At 42.3% G+C, this 22,580-nt stretch overlaps 1 protein-coding gene across 1 annotated transcript in view; it reads left to right on the top strand.

Annotated features, from left to right (window-relative positions):
* Positions 1-1,505: 1,505 nt before the first annotated feature.
* The window catches only part of RAPGEF5 (Rap guanine nucleotide exchange factor 5), a 156,747-nt gene continuing 135,672 nt past the window's right edge, over positions 1,506-22,580 (top strand). Inside the window, exon 1 of the mRNA XM_058024290.1 lies at positions 1,506-1,764. Within this exon, the coding sequence (XP_057880273.1) occupies positions 1,576-1,764 (189 nt within the window). The 5' untranslated portion in view covers positions 1,506-1,575. The remainder of the gene's footprint in view (positions 1,765-22,580) is intronic.

Below are 22,580 nucleotides of genomic sequence, written 5' to 3'. Positions count from 1 at the left end.
ATCAGCTGAACAGAGTCTGATGGTTACCAGATCCCACGGAAGGGTGGCAAAGGGAGGAACATGTCCATGGGTTGCAGGCAGGATCACTGTTTCACAGGAACCTGCAGTCAGGCCAGTGCTGCTGGAAAGCCAGGCTGCTGCTGCACTCAGGTGACAGATAATTCAATGTCACACTGGTGCTGGAAGAGGCTGTTCTCTGTCTCAGCACCCTGACACAGGTTGGGCACATGTGCCATCTTTCTACTGTGGATGAGCCTGTGATCCCAGAGGAGCTGGTTTGGGGAGTGCATCAGTGAGGAAAACAACCTATTCCTTTTTTACTTTTCCCCCCCAAGGTTAGTGTCTTGGTTAAGCCAGTTCCCTGTGGCTGAAGCCCCCAGTTCCTCCTGTGGGGCTGGAGGAGTACTAGTACTAGGGTGAGTCCTAAAACCAGTGGGACCTCTTGGCTGGGACAAGGCAACAGCTCTCTCTAACAAGGCTGTGAAATTGGCTTGACTATTAATGTCATTTACTCAGACATTTAGGCACTGGTAAACTCCTCCTGGATGAGCAGGTCAGCCATATTTGTAGCTTTGAGGCAGAAGATATATGTAAGGGAGACCTATCAATTCTGTGATCTAAATAAGAGCGAACAGAGTCTGGCAGAGAGGAAGCAATTTCTGTACCATGAGTTAGAAAAGGCAGGCTCTAGAGACTAAATAAAGTCCCCATAACTCATGGAACTGAATTCTAGACTAGTCTTTTACAAATAGTAAGGGAATTGGTTCCTCTCATTGAGAGTTCTCTTGCAGGGATTACCTGAATGACTGGAAGCAAGTTATTCACCTGGGATGAGCTGCTTGGTTTCTCCAGTACCAATGCTGGCTGGCATTGGAAGATGAAACACCTCTTTGAGTCAAAAAAACACTGGGAAGGGAACAGAGAAGGTCTTCAACCCTTGCAGCCATAAATAATCACTGGACCAGAGGGTAACTCGGGCAAGTGGGAACGCGCAGAGGCCTCCAGCCCAGACAGGCTCGGTGCTTGAGGGTCACACCAGGCTGCTTGGTGTTTCTTCCAGCCCCGTCCTGACAGCCTCCAGGAGGAAGCCGAGGCCAGCCAGCCCCTGGAGGAGCCCGAACCCCTCTCTCCTCTGTTCGGAGCCGCCGTCTCTGAGCGTGCTGGCCGCTCTCCCACGTGTTCTCGCCGCGGGTGCGGGTCGGTGCGGGGCGCCAGGGCCGGTGGGGACAGCCCGGGCGGCGGATCCCCGAGCGCAAAGGAGTTAACAGGACTTTCTGCCTTTCCCGCCCGCGCCTCCTCCACCCTGCTCATTACCTGCACTTTATCACCGCCGGAGCCGCGGGGCGGGAGCGGTGCAGGGCCGGCGGGGCTTCCTGCGCCGCTGGGGCCGCGCCGTGCGGGGGAAGGTGCGCGAGTGCTGCGCGCTGCGTGCGGGGGAGCGCCCGCCTGCCCGCCCGCCCGCCGAGTGCTGCCTGTGGGTGGGAGCGCGGCTGGGCTGGGGCTGGGGCTGGGGCTGCGGCCGGGCGAGAGAGAGAGCGGGGCTGTCTGCGCGCCGCAGCCCGGCAGGGATGCGGCATGGCCGTGGGCTCCGTGAAGATGCCGTCGCCGTGTGAGGGCGCGGAGCTGGCCCGAAGCTGGAGCCCCGGCGGCGGAGCCCAGGAGCCGCCGCCGCCGGTGCAGCTGCGGCAGAAGCTGCGGGAGCTGCCGGCACTGCTGCGGAGCGGGCTGACGCTGCGGAGGAAAAGCGCGGCCGCCGCCGGCCGGGTGAGTGAGGGAGGGAGGGAGGAGAGAGCGAGGAAGCCGCCGGCGGCCCGGGGCAGCGCCCCCGCCCTGCCCTGCCGTGCCCTGCCCCGCCGTGCCCTGCCCGCCGGGCTGCGGTGCCCGGGGCAGGCGGGGCCCGCCCGCAGCGCCCCCGGCCGGGCCGCGGTGCGCGGGAGGCCGCGGGATCTCGGCGCGGGGCCGGGCGGCGGCACGGGAGGAATGAGGGAGGGAGGATGCCCGGGAGCACCTCGGCACCCACCGGGAGAGGTGGGAGCCCCGGGCTCCGGCCACTGCTGCCAGCTCTGGTGTAACACGAGATACCGGGGTGAGAAAGCGTCCCTGTCCCATCTCCGGGTTCCTCGAGTGGCTGTCCCCCTCTGTCCCTTTCCCCTCGTGCGGGCTGACGCTCTCCGCGGACAGCAGGCACAGCGCGCCTGTTCTCCGACAGCGGTGCACACGCGTGTTCCAGCGGCGAACTCCAGCGTGCCCTGCAGCGTGTGGAGCTGGGATAGAGTGAAGTTGGGATGCACACGCCTGGCCCTCAACCTCGCATGTCTCCTCCTGACAGTGAGGCCGTGGGGTCAGGTGGGCATGACCGAGATCCCCGTCCAAATTTCTCTCATTTTCACCCATTTTTAAAAAGGCTGGGGGTGTGTCTCCGCAGGGCAGTCAGTGCTCTGGCGAAGTCCAGCGTGACACTGCCGTGTCTGGGAACTGCCACTGCCCGTGGCTCCGAGCTCTCCCAGTTGTGACTGGAGCCTTATCGGGGGTGGCATTGCCATCAGATCAGTATCACTCAGTCTGGTCAGACCTCACTTGCAGGCCAGCGCTGGATTGTAACCCATCTCCTGAGCAGTCGAAATGAAGGTGTGGGTTAATCCACATGGGGTTGGGTCTGTCCGTGTTGGGAATCAGGCGAGCTGCTGTTTTGTTTCAGTGCACTGGTAAACACCTGTGCAGAGAGCTGGGGGGAAGTCAGCATGGTGTGTGTTTGTACCTCATCAACTTTGCAGTACTTTGCCCATGTAAAAAAAATTATTTCTCTGCATGGGGAAGTTGTGAAATATACCAGGGTGTGAATTTCAAACCAAACTTCCGGAGTGAATTCTTTGTTATAAGAGGATATATAGGCAAGGAAGATAATTAGGATTAAGGTAGGATATAAATTCACAGTAGAATAACTATTTTTAAGTAATGTGGATTCAGATTCCAGTTTTACAGTAATTTTTTTCCTCCAGTACATTCAACTCACAAAATAAAGACTGGCCTGTATGGAGATGCCTAATTATTTTATTGTTCTGGTGAATTAGTAATCCACCTGATTACAATGCAAGTTGTCCATATGAACACAGAGCTAAGTTAAACAGCCAAGTCTTGCTTTGCCCTAGGAGGATATTTGTGACAGATACCCTTCTTCCAATGAAGAAAGTCCTTTTCTGAATTGTGTGGTTTGTTCCTCATTAGAAGCATACTGCCAAAGAAATGGAGTAAGTGTGCAGTAAGGAGGAGAGAAGCAGTGCAGAACTGCTGCTGGTGGCAGCTTTAGTTTGCAGGCAGGTCTGAAACACTGTTTTAACAAAACAAATTCATGGCACCTCAGGGAGACACCATGCAGAGCAGCCTCAGGTTTACTCTGGTGGTTATTCCTCACCACTACTGAAAGCATTTGACAAGTGAGCGGTACAACAGTTACTCTGTAAATATTTGCTGTGGGTGAGTTAACATCCTGGTGAGAAGCCTGGGTAGCTCCTGGGTCATACAGCTCCTCACTTGTGCTTGATGAACCCTTGGTCCTCTCTTGTTTCACAGAGTTCCAGCGAGACTCTGCCTGCCTTTGCTGATGTTCTGTGTCATGGACCAGCAAACACAGTGTGACAGATTTAGTGGTGGTGTCACCTATGTCTTCACCTCCCAGTGCCCTGTGGCTCATCTTGTAAAATTTTCCTGTACCGTTTGTCTTGGTAGGAAGACTAGAGGGAGGATGGTGAATCTGTAAGGCAGTCTGGAGTCCACCCAGTGATCCTCTGCTAGGAAGAAATTCTTTACTGTGAGGGTGGTGAGACACTGCAACAGATTGCCCAGAAAAAGCTGTGGACGCCCCATCCCTGGAAATGTTCAAGGGCAGGTTGGATAGGGCTTTGAGCAACCTGGTCTAGCAGAAGGTGTCCCTGCCCATGGCAGGGGGGTTGGAATTAGATTGTCTCTAAGGTCCCTTCCAACCTAACCCATTCTGTGATTCTGTGACCTTGGATCAGTGGGAGATGCTGTGTGGAGATGCTGTGTAGCTGCAGCAGTGTCTTGGTCCCATGTGGAGAGTGGGAATGCTGTGCTCTGGCATCTCTGGATTTGCAGGGACTATCCTGCAGATGGAATCACTCAGCAGCATAAGTGCCTAGTGGGGTGTTCCAAGGAGCAGGTCATACAAATTCCAGTAGGGTTGTTAATTCACTTGCTCCCTTTGGAGACAAACGGGACACCTGAAGTGCATGGAGTGTCTCCCTGTATGTGTGATCACCCAGGGAGCAGTTTGTTTTTGTTGGTAGTATCCTGTGTTGATTCCTGTCTTCTCTGTGCATGTGTCTTTTCCCCCCAGAAATGGACTTGTAAAGGCATGACACTTCATGTACTTCTATTTAATCTGATTAATAATTTAAACCTGGAGAAGGAGTGTATTTGGGAGAGAAAAACATGGTAGAACAATAAAATGCAGCATTTTTATACTTTCCCTTTTAAACATGACCCTAAAATTTTAAGTCTTAAAATAAGGTTGGACAAAGCAGTAACAATAACATATTAAATAAAGATTCCTTTTCCCCCCACCTCAACAAAATATTTCAAGTTAATCCAAAGTTAATTTTCAGAAGGTTTTTTTTGCTTATGAAAAAAACTTAGTCTGTTCTTCCTCTCCAGTGACTTTTCTTTGTGCCTTTTTGCTTGTTCAAACACCAAGCTGAGAGCCTTATTTGTCCAGCTGGTTCCATCAGGAGTGTTGCTCACTTAGGTGAGCTGTTTTCAAGTAAATGCTGACCAGCTGAAATTCTGGCTTGTTTAATTTCCTAGAAAAATATTGTGACCCCTGAACAGGGGTTCTGCTTCTGATGCTGACTTGCTCAGGGATTGCCTGCAGTGCAGTTCGCCTCCACATCTATAAAGCACAGATAATCTACATGTGTGCATGCCTGGGGACTATGGATAATAAAATATAATGGAAGTGTTAAGGGTATTATAATTGTTTTAAGTATGTACTTCACTTCATGCTGTTCAAATACTTCCTGGGCTTCAGGGGAAAGGAAAACATTGTGTAGTAGAGGGTAATATACATAGAAAGAATTGGTTACATTTTGAAAATCAGTATGGGGTGAAATAAATTTTTTCAATCTGTTTGGACATCTCAGTCCTTAGCCCTTCACACTAAACTATCTGAAAGTTGTGACCAGAGATGGAGATAATTGAAAATACAGTGTAACAAAATTAGATTTCCCTCTCAGTTCAGTGACCTCCAAAACTGGAGAGCAAATAGGTATTTTTTGCTTTCTGTTTTGGGATACATCCAGTACGAATACATATAAAGAACCTGGAGATGGAAAAGCACCTTGTAGAAAAAGCTGCAGTAACCATCCTGCTTGGATGATTCTGTGCTGTGAACAGTAAACATGAATACACTCCACTGCTTCAGTCATTTAGATAAAACAAACATCCAGTTCCTTGTCTAGGGGAGCCCAATGTTTCTTTTAAAGCTTTTGAACTTTGAACTCTGCATTGACTTTGTCCTCGATGGTGTTTTTTTTCTTAAATTCAGTCTTGGGACAGGTGTAGCACAGTAATCCAAGATGGCATGGATGATTACATTGCATTTGCACAGTGAGCTGTGAGGTGAAGGTTTTACTCGTCATCCTCTGCTGGATAAAATAGCAGAAAATGCAACCTTTGCTGTGGTAGCTGAGTGTGTGCCAGAGCTTGTGCAGAGGCAGAGGAGGGATCTGTTGCAGTGGCTCATTGTGCCCTGTGGAACTGTTTCCCTCCACCATGTCCTTTCTCAAATTCTCTGGAAAGATCCTTCTGTTTCCCAGTTTGCCTCCTAGAGTTATGTGTTACGTGTAGGAGGCATGAGTACTTTGCTTATGAACTGTCATTGCTGCTCCTCCTGCTGCCTGCTAAAGATATCTTCTTCTCTCTCCTTTTCTCTTGTGACTAGTGATGAAATACAGTTCTCATGCCTCTGGAAGCACCATCAGGGAGCTCTTGCAGGCCACTCCATCATGGTAAAACTTATTTTCACCACACTCATTTTTATTTTTTATGGACCTGGATGTGCTCAGAAGGAGGAGGAATCATCTTGCACACCCAGAGGCACACACCTTTTAATGACCTCTTCTGCTTTCTAGGTTCACATTTACACACAGATAAATACTGTTATACATGAGCAGCAATGTTGCTCTTTGTCACAATAGTGGATCTGGAAAACCTTTTGTATGTCATGGTGTCAAACCCCATTACCCTGATTTTGTGAAAGATCCTGCTGGTCTGTAGAAGCCTTCATCATGGGATGTCCCTTTTGGCTTGATCAAAGTTGAAGAGATATTGAAGAGACTATTTTCTCTTTTGAGACCTTGTAGTTACTTTTGTGAGGTTCCTAGAGGACTTTGGCCAGGCAGATGTTCTCAGACTGTCTTCACCTTAGCTTTCTTTTGAGCAGCTACTTTGCTGTATGTTTGTCAGGATGTAGCTGGCTGTAGGGTTACAGGTTGAACATAAACTACAGAAGCTGTGCTACAGCTGCTAAAAGTCTACATGAGTTCAGGGTGAATCTGGAGAAGTTCATGGAAGAGAAATGTACTGAGGGTACATAAACCTCATCAGACACAGAAGGTTCCCAAGCTGAAAATAGCTGGAGGGTTGGAGTGCATTAGGGATATCTATCATGTATTCTGGCACTAGCAGTTGTCATGCTGTTGGAGACAACTCCTCTTTGGCAGAGGAGAAAAATCAAACTATATGCAATCTGTTTTAATTAAATGAAGCATCAGATCCTCTCAACCTACATTCTGCTAAACTTTTCTTCATCTCCTGTTAGGGGCTTTCAGTTGCTTATGTCATTCAAGTAGCTATTCTCTAATAAATTCTTTTGGCAGCTGGGGAGACTATAGTGTTGTTGATGAGGTTTTGCCAGGACATTAGAAACTGGCAGCTGGAAACACTCAGAATTTACTGTCCTTCCCTCCATGGCTACATCATGGTGGTGGTTGATATTCGTGTTTTGATTGAGCTGAGCATATAGATCTGCTCTGTACTCAGATAATCCTCCTGCAAATGACTTGTAGTCATTTATGGCAATCCATATCCTTGTTGGCAGCTTCTCATCTTCGTGGTGCCTGAGTGACCTTGTACTTCATGCTGCTGAATTACACTCTTTTCCTAGCATTGCACTTCATGAAGGCTCCTAATCTTCCAGTACCATTCTGTTTACATGGGTTTTGACAATACCTCCAACTTTGTGCCATCAACACATTTCATTAGCAACTTAATGCTCTTTTTACCAGTCTTGCTAATGAGAAGAAAAAAAATCATAATTATTTCCCTGGTATCTATGTTTTTATATACTATAGAGACTTTAATTTTGACATTTCTTCTGCATTAAAAAGATGCAGCAATGTTTTGTGTAGATGCTGTACTGGCTGAAATCAGCACACAAAAGTGCTGGATTGACTTTGTGGGTTGGAAGTTTTATTGTCAGAAGTATTATTGAAGTTGATTGATTGATATTGGTGACATTTTACTTTCAAGTCTGCCGCAGAGGTTCTACTCAGTAACTTAATACCCCCATTACTTTTGCAGCTATTAAGTGACTAAAAATAGTTGTGGTAAGTAGTCTTGATTTTTTTCCTATTGTAACCAGGATTATTATGTATTCCTGTTAGATGTATTCGATTAAGATAATTATCCTTCACATATCACATACAGTATCCTTAAACTTGTCAGCTCTGTGATTGGTGACACACGAATTATTGAGCAATGGATAAAATAGCTTTAGCAACAGTGACCATGGTAGCTAGTGGGAAATTTCAGTGCCTCATATGTTTATTTGCATAATAATTTGTTTCATAGTCAGTCTTCAGTAAATTATTAAATTGAGAATACTTCTTAATTAACCCATGTGTTATGACATCTGAGAAATTATGCCTGGATTTGATTAACTACAGTTGAATGAAATGGAAAGTAAACCCATACTTCTGCCCTAGGAAATAACCTAGTAAGTTTTGCAGAATGCAAAGCTATTTTTCTCCCTGAGGTTGGGGATTAGCCTGATTGACAGGATGATGCCCACTGCCTGTGGTCTTACACTGGTGCTCGGAGTGAGGCTGGCAATTCCTAGACTAACAGACAGTCAGCTGCTTTTAAACATCCCTGGGAAAGTCCAGATGCAGCACTAGCTGGTGTTGCTACCAACGCATGGGGAATAGGTGCCATCATGTGGTTTGTGTTCATGGGAGCTGCATAAAATTGACACAGATTCCTCGACACACCAAAAATGCTTTAAACTATGGGAGAGGCTCTCTTTCCTTTCTCTGCTTTGGTCCAGAGCACATCCTGATAAGCCTCTTTTTGACCTGCCTACCATAAACCAGACTTGACTGTAACCCCTTTCCCAGGCTGCAAATTGGGCTCCAGGTGAAAATACCTTGAGCTCATTTTGCTTGTGCTCAGATTTTAAGTGCCTATTGTCTTGTGTTGAAAATAAAGCCTTCAGTTAAGGACTGCAGAAGCAAGTTTGATCATCCTTGAAGGTTTTTTCTGGTTGGATCTCAGTGGTTTCACTTTTGGTTTTGCTCCCCTTCCTAAGGGATGTAGTTTGCAAATCCTCAGACGTGGTACTGCTGTGTATGGCTTGGAAACCTATCAAGGAAGTCTATGAAGGAAATTAGATCAACTCCACTGGAAGTAAAATTAGTGTCTTTGCAAAATTTCTGCTAGTGTTACATCCTGTTGAAATTCTTGATTTAAAGTGATTGCATACTTACAGGAAAACAAACAAAATTAACTTAGTGGAATTTTATACTTTGATTTGCTTGGTTACAAACCTGTACTATTGGTTAATTCACAGTAGATTTCCCAGCTGCCAGGATGAATGAACAGCACCATACTGTACAATTATGACAAACTCTGTTAAGATTTGTATTCAGCTGTTGTTACTTGTATGTCCCCAGTGGCTTGAATTCCATTTGCGCCGTGAGGAAATTGCAAAATAAGCTGTGCATTTTTATACTGATGAAAATGCTGAAAAGACAGTGATAGCTTTTCAAAAGGGGAAAAGAAGAGGAAAAATAAAAGCAGAATATGTTGAGTTTCTGGGGTATAAACTTTATCCATGACACCTTTTTATTTAAACATTTTTTTGTCACACCTGTGTTTTTGGCAAGAGTTTAAGGATAAAAAAGAAGTCATTTGGGCTCTAAAGTTAAAAGCCATGGAAGCAGGATGTGAGTATTTGCAAATTCTAGGCATAAAATGCAGTAGCTATTCATAATTGTCACAATTTCTTTTAACTCAGTTAACTTATTGTTTGGTTTGGGTTAGTCTGACCTTGTAAAATGATCCTTTTCTAGACATTGTATTAAGCTAGGGTCAATTATTAATTTAATAATTTAAATCCTGTGGTATACAATTTTTTTCTGATTAATTCATTTTTTGAAAGATATTTTCTTACAGAGAGACTCAGTGGTCTAACTGATTAAAAGTCAATATTTTTTTTACTTTTAGTGCTAAAAGAAAATATTCTGCTGATTGGAGGAGAAAAAAGTCCTTCAGTCTCTATAAATAGTAGTAGATGTGTATTCATAGCATCAGTAAGGATCTTCTGCCTTCAGTTTTAGAACTGAATTAACCCATTAAATCTTAAAATGCCAGATTATTTCCTTTTTTGAAATACTGATTGTGAGGAATGCAACTTTTTTTTCCCTTGTTGTTGAGGAGACTGCCTTTCTTTCCCTGCTTCCTAAACCTCATACTCAAGCCTTTATGTAACTGAGACAGACATAGGATACACGAGTTAGAGCAATAAAGAAAGGAATAGTTGAGAGTCTTTAGTTTAATTATGGGGTGTGCTTTATCTGTGTGTGTGTGTGTGTGTGTGTGTGTTTTATCGTGGCAGCTTCTCCAGCAGCTGCCCCTTCTGAGCCTCTCTGCAGGTCATGCTTGTGTCAGTATCATCACTCTGACTGTGGAATGAGTGGCACCAAGCAAGGAGCAGTGTCTGCTTGAATTGATACTGCTGGTGGAAGAAATGTGTGTCAAACCATGCCCTCCATCATGAAGTACATGGTGTGCGGTTTGTAGGTCAATATTGAGGAGGAGAAAGGAGTATTTTGGGTTAAAAACTGAAACAAACAAACAAACAAACAAGTACCCCAAACCTCAAATCCCACAGAAAAACCCCAACAGAAAATTGAGGTCCAGGCCACTTGTGAACATCAAGGATTTATGATGTGGCTTGGGGGAGAGAGAGAGAGAGAGCAGGTGTTCGGGGCTTGTTTATACGTTTTTAAAGATGATAGGCATTTAATTGTAGTTTTCTGGCCAAGTTCTCACGAAGAGAGCTGGACCCAGTGGACCTAAAACACTTTGTAATTTCAGATGGATGTGGTAATCATTTTCTGCAATAGACTGCTACAGCACACTGCTGAGCAGATGCTCCACTTCATCCCATAGGTGAATCCAGTTTGGTGATACATCAATTGATTTTTAAAATATGGAAAGAAGGTGGGGGGGGGAACCAATGCCCGCACACACACAGCTCTGAAAGTTGCAAAGCTGTTGTTTATTGGGTGGCTGAAGGAATGTGACAAAAGTATCACTTAGACTTGCTCTTGATCCCAGCCCATGTACAATCCAGTGCTTTGTTGTGGTCTGTCGTTTCTGCAATGCCTGAAGCCTCCTGACAGTAAAAATAAATCTGGGGGTGTGGGCTGTAAGTCTGATGCTGGGTCTGTGTTGCAGGACAAACTGTGTTGTGTGGTGTTTGCTAAGGAGGGCTGTGGGAGACCCAAGCCCTAAAAATAACAGAGGCAGAATTGAGTAGTTAGCTGCCAAAGAAGAAAGAGGAGGACACAACCTATCCCAAGCTTAAGTGTGTTTTGACTTAAGCAGGATAAATTGTAACATCTGTCAGTGCTAGCACTGATTTTTGTGTGGGAATATTCTAAAGTAGCCTTCCTTGCATTTTGTTGGGAAAAAGTTATTTAAGAAACAAAAATTAATAGTCCTGTTAGATTTAACTGTTATAAACACTTTCAAAAAAACGGAGTTAAATTCCCATTGGCCAAGAATGGCATAATTATATAAAAATTGTAATTTTTATACTTGAAAAACTTATACCATGCAGATCATCTTAAAGTTATACTCTATCAGCTCAAAGAGTGTCTGCAAATGATTAAAAGACCTGTTCTCTTTCTTCCACAGGTATAAAAGAGATTGATAAAAACACTCAGCCTGTTGGAGCACAGTAATTCATAAATAGTGTCTGTGTTTATGGCTTTTGATGGCAATTGCTGCAACAAAATACATAAAATGCAAAAAATAATAATGGCAGTCAAATTAATATGTCTTTATTTATATTTTTACTATTGTACTGAATAATACTAAGGAACATTGAGCAGATATTTAATTTCTTGTTTTATCCTATTAAATAAAACAAATGAGTTTCAGATTAGTTTTACCAAAGCTATTTATCTAATTATGGCTTTCACTGCACTTGAACGAATGCAAATCAATAGGTCCCTTAGGTTGCCAGGACATGCATTAATATTGGTGAGTCTCCAAGCTGAATAGCAGGAGTGATGTCTCTTTGTTATTTTTTCCTTTCAGATATCTGTCCTCAGTTAATACAGTGGATGCATGAACTGAGAGTTTACCTGAAGGCCTGCTTAAAGAGTTCCATTTATAAACTGATCATTTGCAATTCAGTGTGGCAAAAAATATTTACACTATACTGTTGAAGGTTTTATTTGAGAAAACCTAAAGCAATTTTTTCAGAGGAACCTAGAGTAGATAAAAACACACTGTAGTGGGTCAAGATGATGGTTCATCTAGTCCTGTACCCATAAGTTATAAGGTTAATCTAACAAGTAACAGTTTTAGCCATAAATATAATGTTTCTTGTGATTTCAAGAGAGTATGTGGACAAATGTTGTATTGCCTGTCTCCCACACTTTTTTTGGTTTTGTTTTGTTTTGTTTTGTGTTTTCTTTTTGGTTTTTTGTTGTTTGTTTGTTTTCCCCCTAGTTTCAAATAGTCAGATGGTTTATAGTCTGGTGCTGGGGGCTTGTTAACATTAACCATTTTATTTACAGCTTTTCATGTTGTGCATCTGCAAAGCCAGCCTTTTAATGAATCTGGATAGTGTTTTGTTTTCAGACTCAGCTTGGAACATAAATTCACAAAGCTTCTCTGTGGGGTCTGGAGACAATAACTTTACAAGAGAAGGAAAACTTAGTTTTGTTCTATTCTATTGTTGCTGAAAGCATTTAGTTTTGATCAGTTTTGAATATTCTACCTTTAATTTCAGGGACTCTTCCTCTGTTCCTATGAGACAGGGAACTTCCAACTTCTGTACATGTAACTTTTTTATTCTTTTTTACAGCTGTTTTTCAAGCAAGCAATTCCAATCTCTCTAGATGACTCCTTCCATGCTGTAATCCTTTTTGTTACCTTGTTTTGAACTCTGTCTGCTTCTGCAGTGTCCCTTTGAACTAGTGATGGCTTGTGCTGAATGTAATATCCTAGATGAGGCTGCACCACTGTTTTATATAAATCATGCAATTTCCTCCCTCTCCCCATCATGTAGGATTTTCATCCTGACAATCTGCTATCTCTGCAGAGCTCCTGGGGCCACTGATTAGTTCTTCACACAAAATGTCTTTCCAGCCATTCAGATTGCTTTCTTTTAGCTGATATAAATAATATAAAGCAGCATAAATTGTCAGCATACTTTTCCTTGCTTTTGATGTGGATAAACATAATTTAGCACTGTTTACTTGCCTACCTTGACTAGCTCTGTTTGAAGTTGTTTATAAGCTTCTGATTGTGACTAACCAAATTTGTGTGAACAAAATTTGCTTATCTTGATGCTGACATCATAAATATGTTTCATGAAACAGCATCCAGCCTAGGATACAATACAATACTAGGGCATCTTTATGTTTTCTTTTTCACAATGAAAACAGTCCATTTAATCCTGTTCTTGTCCTTGATTATTTCTGTGTTTTTGATCAACCACACTGTTTTGTCTACACATGGAAGGTTGCTTTAGCTCCCTTTGAGGAGCTTTCTGTGTTAGGGTGAGTCCATACAGTCCTTGTTGAAGCTGGAGGTACAGCTATGGAGTGTTTCTGTGTTTCTCTGAACATAGGAGAAAAGCAGAGAAAAGCAGCTGACAGCATGCCAGTCTTGAGTTAGTTGCAGCATGCTCTGTCAAAGGCTTTGCTGTTCTTCTAAGGAATGCAAGAATATTCATGACCAGTGAAGCTCCTGTTTGGTGGGTGGACAAGTGTTTGGGAGGCTTTCCACAGACTGGCAACCATCAACATTGTCAAGTAATCTCTGAGCAGAGCTCTCTGCAAGGGTATTTCTTGACTCTATTCCTATCACTATTTTCTTTAAAAACTCTAGTGATGGAGAGGAAAACAAGTTGTTAAGAAGTAGCTACTGCTCCAATACATCAAAGAAGAAAGACCAGTAAGGAAAGGCGTAGTTTTTTGTTCTTTTAAAAATAATTTCTTTTTATTTTTCTGCTTAGGCAACTTTATGGCAGAATTGCTACTAGGAACAAACCTAACAGGTAAACCAACAAAGAATTTTGAAGGATGTCACATTACAGACATTTGTTCTCTATTCTTGTAAAGCACTTCATTAAAAACAAAGCTACAAAATGTCCTTGTAGTAAGTAGTCTTTAGCATTTAAGCAGAAAAGTGTAGCTAACAGAGCAACACTGCTATTAAATGAGTTGTGGTCTGATTAAAAACAGTATGAACTTAGGATCTTTGAGAATACATTTATTTTGGCTGTAGAAAAGTACCTACTTCAGTTGTTTATTAATAGCAATACATGTTGCAGGAAAATTTATGGCAGGATGGTGGGAGTTGATAAGGAAACATCACATTTGCCCCTTATGTAAATAAAAATAATTCCAAGAAACTATCCAGAGACAACAACTTCTTGTTAAAAACTGTCCCTGGTCACTGAAAAGCTAATGGTAAATTTTGTGAAAGTTCTGAAACTGGAAACCTGATTTCACATTTTTTTAATTTGAGTTAAGCAAGAAAACAGACTGCGTCTTTATGCCTTGCTTTAGCAGTTCTTGGTGTTATCTGACTTTTAGAAACAAAGCTAAATGCTGAGGGTCTGTGACTCATCTTCTTTTCAGCCTGAGCCAACTCCAGCTTCAGTATGTGTATGCTTGTTTCTTTATACCATGACTTTTTCCCTCCTAAGTTAGTCATTGTTATCTCTTGGCACAAGTGAAGAGGTTAAAAACATCAACAAGCATGAGGCATGCTAAAAACATGCAAACAAACCTCCCAAGTAATCTTTCAAACCCCAGAGTGTTTCCATTCCCATTACTTTGTTGTTCATGAACCCATCTGATCTTTTGATCATATCCTGATGGAGGGAGCGGGGAGGTGAATTCCAAGGCAAGGGTTTACTGACCAGGAATAATGTCCTAGAGGCCCTCTTCAGTTAACTTCTGCTGGTGTGTCCAGTTTCCAAAAAGGACATTATGGCATTGCATAAAGAAAAAGCAGAAAATAGATTATTTTCTGAATAGATTATATTCAGAAAATAGAGCTGAAAATTTTATGTTGATTTTTTTTGAAAGCTTTGCATTTTGAAGAAGTCCCTGTGTGTGTATATCTATGTACCAAACAGTTTTGTAAGCTCCTTTTAATTTTGGTGCAGTTATTTCTGGTGCTGGACAAGCTACCAAATAGGTAGTTAACCCACAGGCTTAGGCTGGTTTGGATAAAATGGATGAAGCCCTGGTGGTTTGTGATGGTTGTTCCATTGAGAAAAGGATGGTTTGAAGTCACCTCTAAAAAACAGTGTGGGAAAGGATGGAGCAGTGAGCAAGGTGATGGGAGTGAGCATCAAGTGTTTTTTGAAGACAGAGTATCTCAAAATGAAGGTCTCTTGCACTAAGCGGTGATTTGCCATCAGTCTGCTCTAGAGCCAGAGTTTAACCCCTGGGTTGTTTGTCCTTGCTGCAGAATATGTGATGGAGCTGGATGGGCTTTGGAGATTGTCATGGTGAAGAGTTTGAACAGAAATTGCCTACTTTGCCCAGGCAGCTTTGCTGAATTCATGAGAGTAAACTGAATGTCCTAGCAGTCTGTCATGATGTCACTGACATCTTGCTTTTTGTTAGTGTTTCTGGGAACACAGATAGAACATCTCTGTTGCTCTCTGACAGATCAGTCACTCTGGAGGGAGCAATGCCATACACTTTGGATAATTTTTCTTTCCTGATTTCAATCTAAATTATAATTTTCCATGTGCATATTGCTTAAACCAACTTTTCAAGACAGCAGTTCCCCATCTCTCCCACCTCCTGCTTTGCGTAGGTCACGAAACATTTGCTGACTTAAAATGATGTTTATTAGTGACTTTGAGAACTGAGTAGGCTGGTAACTAGGATACAGTGGGTAAGTGAAAGGAGGGTAGCAGCATTTTGAAGTGATCATTGTTGCAAGCATTGGCTGTGATGCAGAATATTGAAGAATAAGAGAGTGAAGTCTCTTTGCCCCAAGGTCTGAAAAAATGTGGTCAGTCTTTACTTGCTTTTATTCTCATGGGACAATGCATGCCCTCAAGGATCTTAGGATAGAGATTTAACATGGTGAGGCAGAAGAAGGTTGCTCAGTTCTGTGTTGTTGCTTTCCATGGGTAGATAAAGGAGGACCCTGAAGAGCCCTGGACACTGGTCCGAGGACAAGAAGGGTGCAGCTTCAAGCAGCACACAAAATGCACGAGCTGCCCCTTAGTCTGGTAACCAGAAGCTCCTCCAAGTGTGCTGTTCCTATCGCTGGCTGCCAGGCCTGGCTGTCCTCAGGTGGTGGAAATGTGACCCTGTAGAAAGGCAGTGATGTGTGAGTCCTTTCCTCTGATTGTACTATGGCACCAGCAGACAGTTCTGCTGGCTCTTGGAGGTTGCTCTGTTCAGGATACACACAGCTGCACTTTGGCTGTGAGTAATGCAGAGGCTATTCTGCTTTTCTTTTGTATGCCCTGGTCACACAACTGATAAGCAAGCTCCTGTTCACATTGTGTCCCTCTGCTTCACTCTTACGTGTTCTAATGAGCATTTCTTTAAAAATAGTTACAGTGCTACTGCTGCTGTCTCCAGTGAGGGATGAGGTGCTCTCCTGGGTGGTTATCTCAGATTCTGCAGGTGCAGGCTGCCTCCTGTATATTTTGAAGCAGCCTTGAAAAAGTCATCCACAACTTTCAAGCCAAAAAACTACTGGTTTAAAACAACAGCTCTCTGGAGGAGTAATTTTCCTTTCAGCACCTGATATACAGGGGTCTTTTGAAACCTTAGAGAGTTCAGCCTCTTTGGCAAGAGACACATCTTACACAGACATGTGTGTTCAGTTTCATAACATGCAATTCACCTCAGATCCCTGCTCTGCTGTAATACTGTGGACTTTTTTCCACAGCACACATGTTTTTCATGCTAATTAGACTCAAGCAGTTTTCTTCTTTTGCATATGCTTTTGAGTATGAGAATAAGATTGACTAGGATATAGATATCATATGGTGGGACTTCTGTTGGGATGGAAAACTAGATAATAGTTGCAAATGTAATTAAAGGTTAATGAATTCAGATAATTTAATCAGATGCAGAAAAATCTTCTAATCCTTTGACTATTAAATTGTGAGGATTTTTTTCTATTTATGGAGTAGCATCTTTCTTTTGTAGGGGAAAATGTGCCTTAAAAGTCATTTAAAGGCTTTATAATGCGTTTTTAAAAATGGAAGAAAGGATAGGAACTTTCTGCTTTAAATGCCAGGTCTAGTTTTGCTGGAGGGAAATTATTGACATCATGGGGAACAACAGACTGATGTGGGACAGATTGAAGCAAGATTTTTTTGTTTGTTTGTTTAGTTAGGCTGCCTAGAATAGTTTTTTCACAGGTACTTTCTCTACAAAAGATTTAGTGCAACACAGTTCGAGACATTCTTTTTCTGTGAATTTGAGTGGGGTTGTCATTTCAGAGGATGTTAATCTTGCCATGGTATCTTCTCAAATTTTGTGGCTTTCTGTTTAAACTGACTTTGGCTGTACATCTGAATGTAGTCTAAGCCTGAGGAGAGGTGCAGGGATCACTTCTGAAGGCCCATGCTGTCCTGGAAATAAGTAACAAATGCAGAGAGCCCTAATAGGACATATTTCATTTGTGATATTTTCAGATGTCTTTTGTTGGACCAAGGCCCTACCCTTCAAAACTGGAGGTCAAAAAGAGAAAATTCCCTGGTACCAGCTGGAAAATCTCAAGAGATAAAGAAAACCCTTCCCCATAGGGATCAAACTTCCTACAGCAGTAGGAAGAAGGACTTGTAGACTTAATTATATTTAGAGTGACTAAACCTGCAGCAAGAAAATTTTAAATAATGCAGCATAAACCTGATTTGACATATCCATGTGCTAATAATATCAAATGTGTGCACAAACAATTGTTTGTATGAATAAAGAATGAAAATAAAGATATATATCAGAAGAAAGGCAGGTAATTAAATTTAAGGATAAAAAATATAATTAAGGAAATATGCCTCATTAGGGTGAAAGTCTTGCCTCACTTGAAAGGCTGTGTTCCTTTCTTGAACCTATTTTCACAAAGGAGGTTCCTGTCTAAAGATGTCTGAACTGTATCTGTGACCTTGTTGGGGTGCTGAGCACATCTTTTACTTTCTTATGAGATTAATTTTTATGACATATGTAATTTGAATTATTTGGTTTTGATTTTATAATATTAAGAAAATTTTACATCTCTTAGCTACTTGACACTTGAGCAATTTTACTGAGGCAAAAAGAAATATGCAAAACTCATCTGTCTTGCATATATATTTTCTTATTCTGTAACCTCTCAGTCTGGTGAAAGCTACATTTACCTTAGCAGCTTTTAGTGGTTGCTCGTATATTCTAGACTCTTCATGTTCGAATCATGTTCCATATCTAGTGGTTATTGCACACTGCTTTCCACATTGCTTTATGTGCCAAGCAGTTGGGATTGAATGATAGGCAGGCAGTGGTTTCTGCTACATTGAAAAATTCAGATATTTTTGAACTGCTGTGTTTCTCAGGTCCCTTCCTATCTCAGATGTGACAAACCTCCCTTTGGAGTGGTTTGCACTTGAGTTTTCATTTTTTCCTGCTTCAATGGCCAGAATAAAGATTTGCAAGGTGATCAGAGTTAGAAGATCTCACTCTGCAGACTGTTTTAAGGTGCTAGTAGCCGAGTCCCAAGTATTTCTGAGGCTTTGCCAAGAGCAGTTGAGGAGTTCCTGATCTATTTTGCCAAAAAATTGCTTGTGTGATCTAAGGGAAAGCTTTATTCTTTGTGTATTGAGTGCTTTTCGGCTCTCTGTACAGCGAGGCCTTGGCTGCTTCACGAAACTAAAGTAGTTATGCTTTAATAGTTTTCCCCTACAAAAAAGTAAATTACAGCTGTTCTTCTGGAAGTGGTTAAGAACTCCCACTCTCTGGTTCATAGTAGGTTGGCACTGGTTTGTGCCAAGAGCTACTGTCAGTGAAATTGTTATTGTTCCCAAGAGGTCACGTAACGGAGCGCTGCCAACACAAACCACAGCGCTGCAGATCCTCAAACTGTTAAGGCTGTAATGCAAAATTCTTTAAGCAGAGCTTGTTCACCCACCCTCAAGGCTGCTCCTGCTCTCAGAAAACCTCAGAAGCAAGAAAAGCAGAAGTAGGCAGTTTTACTCTAGCTTTGTTGTGTTTTAAATGTCCTATAGGTATTTGAACTTGGAGTGGGGCTGGCCTGGGTATGTGGAGGAGAGCTTGTGAGCTTCTAGCCCTTAGCTGGTAGCAGATTTTTACCTGTGGGTACCAAAATGCTTCCAGAGCCTGCTCATGGTCGTTCCCATTGCATGGGAAAGGGAAATGCCTCACTGAAGGTGGTGACCACACCGTGTTGAGGAATAAAACTGCGGTACACTGAACAGTCTGGTGCTTTTTCCAGTGGGCCACTTGTGAAATCAGAAAATCAGTTTCAAGAAAAAAAGAGGAAATAGTTTGAATGTCTTGTACCAGAAAGGAGTAACTGCTCTCCTAGAAGGAAAAAGGGTTGGGAAATTACTGGATGACCTCCCTTCTTGTGCAGGAAGTGGGAAAAGCAGGGCTCTCTGGGAGCAGGGACATAAAATTATAGGGACATTAAAAACATACCTTTGTGCACTTGTACACCCAATCATGGACAATCTGTGTGCAACCTATTAAAAGAAAATTTTAAAAAGTTGTCAGAAATACAGGCATTTTTCAAACAGTAAGCTAATGCAATTTACTGGGAGGTATTTTCATACATCATAATCAGAGCACAGAATTTTAATTTTGTCTTTTTGTACTTGAAACATTAAAGATCCTTTACTTATTGAAAACTATAAAAGTGTGTCTTTAATTACAAATTGCTTCTGAATGAATTAAGATTTTAATGGATTTTCTTATTCAATAATATATGCACTCTATATTGACATTTTTAGCCATTTGTCGTCATCATTCACAGCTGATTTGCTGACTATTTGCTAATATTTGAGGTTTTGTTCCTGCATCTGTGTTCACTGAAATAGCTGCAGCAATCTTGGGTATTTTTGCCCTTCTGCTGTTTGCTAGAGTTCTTGTGGCAGAGGTGAGCATTCTTGCAGCTGGGTTATGGGGCCAGTTCATCTGAAGGCTCCTGACCCTATGCTGGCAAAAATCAGGTACCTAACCATGCTGGTTTTGCCTGACACCAGAGAGGGAACGTTTGAACTTACACCTACGTGGTGGGTGGTTGGTAGTGACAGGCAAGATGAATCACTTAATTGATTGTCTGCTTTAAAATTTTTATTATATTTAATCTCTGAGAAATGTGGCTTGCTGAAGGTCAGGTTCTGGCACCACTATTATCTGCAGTAATGTTGACAGCTGGGGTACCTCAGCAATTGAGACCTGGCACAGTGAGTGATATCACAGGGAAAAGTTTTGGTGGAGGGCTAACACGAAAATGTGTGATTTTAGGAGCCTCTTTTTAAATGCAGAATGTACCTAGAAATGTACTTCTGGTTGCCCTGAAGCTCCACAGACCTTTTCCTCCCTTGCCTGGTACAGCCAGTTTGACTAGCAGAATTGAATTGTCTGGGAGTGATGGAGCTGGAGACAATTACAGAATTATTCGGGTGCTAAGGGAACTCCAGGAGATTGTTTGATCCAACACGTGCTCTGTGCAGGACAAAATTCAAAGCCAGAGAAATTGTGCAGGACGCTGTCTGGTAAAGTTACAAAAACTCTAGGAAGAAGATTTTATAATCTGAGCATTTATTCTTGTGTTTGACACACAGTTTCCTCATAAATTTCTTTTTACTAATGCATGCTTGTAAGTCAGGCTTCTTGGCTTTCAGAATGCCTTTGCTAAGTAGATGTACTGTGCTGCTTTCTTTTTTTTTTTCATTTGGAAATGTGTCATGAGAAGGTATTTTGCTGGCAACACAAAAAACATGTCAGCAGAGGTACTTTGAAAAGCTTTTAAGTATGCAGACAATCTGCATTTTCATGCTTCTGATCTCTCTTTTAACTGTTTTGTTGGTGTCTTCATTTAGATTTATCTGAAAATAAACAGTGACCTGCCACTGGGAACATTGTTTTAATTGTAGTGTGAAATATCCAGTGCACATTATTTTGAACGCTCCAAATAGCGTGCTATCAAATTATAACTTACATCATTAGAAATATTAGCTGCTACAAAAATTTTTAGCAGTCTCTGAACCCCCCAACCCATCTACTCTTATGTGTTGCCCTCCAGATCAAAACCAGACCAGATGCTGGTGGCCAGGGACACAAGGGTAGATGACAAAGACCATCTACTGTATTTATTAGGTGCTAAGTTTCAAAAAATATGAAGTACAGCAATATTGTTAAATGTTTATGGTGACAGTCTGTAAAGTGCCTATTTTTTACTGGAAGAAAGGGAGGATACTGCTTTCCTGTGAAATGTTGCTGACAGCCAGGAAGAGTGAAATGCACTGGGAATTTTGTAAGGTAGCATTAGGAAATGTATGGCCTAACTGGCAAATGAGAGCACAAATGCTGCAATAAAGTTCAGTTAAGGAAGGAACATGAATAGACAATTAAGTGTACTCTGCATATTTTAATGTTATATAAAGCGCAATGAAAAGCAGCAAAATTCTAATTCTTTCTTTTAATATTTAATGAAATCTCACTGCAAACATTGTATTAGCATATGAGTTGAAAATGTCCATTCTCTCTTTATAAGAAAGAGAAATCTTGTTTAAACTCTGTTTCTGTATTACAAACTATGCCCATGCAGTCTACAGTTGTAGATGACATGGGTATTGTGTTTTCTTCAGCTGATGCATTTATGTGAACATGGAGTTGGAAGTGAAGTTCCCCATTGCTGACACCCTTGAATTTTGTATTGTCATTTTTTGCAAGCATAGTTAACTTCCTTTTTATGTTGACAGAGCAATGTCTCTGCTCTGTCAACATAAAAAGGATTTATTAGATGTGCTTTATGCCATCATTCCTTGGATAGTTTTAATGTAGCATAAACAAATGCTTCCTCTGAGCACAGCTGTCCCTGCCTGCCTCCCTCCTTGTCCCACAGCCTGGCCCGTGCCCCCGCTGCTGCCTTGCTGGGGATCGTGTTTGTGTGGCTCCCCGGTGACCCCCGCAAGGGAAACCATCTCTGTTGAAGTGAATCTCGGTTTAATGAGCCCATTCAAAGCCACTGGCCCTTTGGCTTGGTTCAGGACGTGGCTTCATGGACAGGTGTGGAAGCACAAAGGAGAAGAGCGGCAGGAATGGGAGGCTGAAGCAGGAGGTGTAGAGAGGACATGACCTGCTTGTCAGCAGCCTCATTTCAGGCTACTGAATCTGATCATGGAGCTCATCATTAGCAGGAGGGTGGCTGTCTCCTTTCTTTAGTCACATAAAGTCCCTAACCAAGGTATCCTCTTCTGCTGGCTCACCACTCCTCCATTTCCCTCAATCCAGATGGGTGTCAGGATGCTGCAGCTTTGTTTGAGGCACAGGATACAGATGGAGGAGCCTGTGCTGGTGCCTTCCTGTGGCTGGATTTGTCCTGGGCTTTTCGCTGTGGTAGCACTGAGGAAAAGGGAGGAGAGAAACCAGCCTGCCCTGCCATATTGTCTTCTATGATATTCTTTTCTTTAATTAACTTCTTTTAGGCATAGAAAAGGACACTGAAAATAAATTTTGCTCTTGGACACTAAATTACACTCCTTTCTAGGCTCCAGAGGCTTTGAAAGTGGATGGTTTATGCCAGATAAAGTAAAAATTAGTTTTGTTTGAAGCACAAACTCATTCAGTCATATTTAGTTTGCTAGGTACTGGAAAATAAAGAAATACTTCTAAATGCATAGCTTTCCTAGCTGTTACTGACTCAGAAATAAGTCTTTAATCATAAAGAGCATGGCTTGTCTTTATAAAGAGCATCCATTTTCTTCTCACATCTCTTTCTGTTTTGGAGGAAGTGAGAACGAACTATGGGTTGTGGGTTTCCCCTTCATGAAATCA

This window comes from Melospiza georgiana, chromosome 1 (genome assembly GCF_028018845.1).
Source record: "Melospiza georgiana isolate bMelGeo1 chromosome 1, bMelGeo1.pri, whole genome shotgun sequence".
NCBI lineage: Eukaryota > Metazoa > Chordata > Aves > Passeriformes > Passerellidae > Melospiza > Melospiza georgiana.
The sequence above is the reverse complement of the archived record's forward strand: the minus strand, read 5'-3'. Positions and strand labels throughout refer to the sequence as shown.